This window comes from Nothoprocta perdicaria, unplaced genomic scaffold, assembly GCF_003342845.1.
Source record: "Nothoprocta perdicaria isolate Ctin4 unplaced genomic scaffold, notPer1 scaffold_766, whole genome shotgun sequence".
Lineage (NCBI taxonomy): Eukaryota > Metazoa > Chordata > Aves > Tinamiformes > Tinamidae > Nothoprocta > Nothoprocta perdicaria.
The window spans coordinates 14,258-15,332 of NW_020456050.1; the positions used below are offsets into that span (position 1 = coordinate 14,258).

The window sequence follows — 1,075 nt, forward strand, 5'->3', positions numbered from 1 at the left end:
CATTTGGGGCGGTTTTGGGTCAGTGTAACATCAGGAACACTTTATAGAGCAGTTTTGGGGTAAATTTGTGCATTTTGGGGTCATTTTGGGCGGCTCCATGTCCCCTTGGGCTCCGTAGTGGCTGATTTGGGGCATTCTGGGTCATTTGGGGCAGTTAGGAGCTCATTCGGGGCAGTTTTGGGTCATTTTGGGCAGCTTCCTGTAATTTTGTGCAGTTTGGGGTGCAGCACACTTTATTCGGGTATTTTGGGGCAATTCCACACATTTTCAGGTCATTTTGGCATTGGGCTCATTTGGGGCAGTTTTGGGGCAATTTGAGGCTCGTTCTGGGTGATTTTGGTATCATTCTGTACAGTTTCCACTCCAGAACATTTATTGAGGTATTTTGGGGCGATTTCTCGTGATTTCRGCTCATTTTGGGCGGCTCTGGGCCCCCTCGGCCTCGGCGTTGGCCCATTGAGGGCAGTTTCGGGGCAGTTTCACGATGATTTTGGTACCATTCTGCACAGTTTTGTCTCCCGAAAGCTTTATTGGGGTATTTTGGGGCAATTTCCCGCGTTCCGGGGTCACTTTGGGCGGCTCTGGGCCCCCTTGGCCTCGGCGTTGGCGCGCAGCACGGCGCCCGGGCTCGGGTACGGCCGCTGCTGGAACAGGGGCCCGGCCGCCGTCGTGTCCGCCCCCGTCTTGGCCTCGTTGCGCTTGGGCAGCCCCGTCGACCACGTGCCCCTGCGGGGGGGGGGGCGTGGTCAGCGCGGGACACGCCCCCCAGCCGCCGTGCCCCGCCCCCGAGGGACCAGCCCCGCCCCCGACTGTGCAACACGTGCCCCCGGCTGCCCTGGACACGCCCCCAAGCACGTGGGCCCCGCCCTGCCTGTCCTGGCCCCGCCCTGAGCACCCTGGACACGCCCCCACTCGCTCAGGACACACCCCTGCACGGGCCACGCCCCCACCTGCCTGCTCCCACCAACCCATCATGGCCACTCCCACCCAGATGGGGCCCCACCCCATCACACTCAGGCCACGCCCCCTGCCTTTGCTCAGGGCCCTTACCCCAGCCCCGCCCCTCAGGCCACGC

At 62.2% G+C, this 1,075-nt stretch overlaps 2 protein-coding genes across 2 annotated transcripts in view; one reads left to right on the forward strand and one right to left on the reverse strand.

The window, feature by feature from the left end:
* Positions 1-318, forward strand: part of FTSJ1 (FtsJ RNA methyltransferase homolog 1) — a 7,369-nt gene extending 7,051 nt beyond the window's left edge. Inside the window, exon 9 of the mRNA XM_026051570.1 lies at positions 272-318. Within this exon, the coding sequence (XP_025907355.1) occupies positions 272-318 (47 nt within the window). The remainder of the gene's footprint in view (positions 1-271) is intronic.
* Positions 319-504: 186 nt separating this feature from the next.
* The window catches only part of PQBP1 (polyglutamine binding protein 1), a 3,344-nt gene continuing 2,773 nt past the window's right edge, over positions 505-1,075 (reverse strand). Inside the window, 1 exon segment of the mRNA XM_026051572.1 lies at positions 505-835. Coding sequence (XP_025907357.1) covers positions 567-835 — 269 coding nt within the window. The 3' untranslated portion in view covers positions 505-566.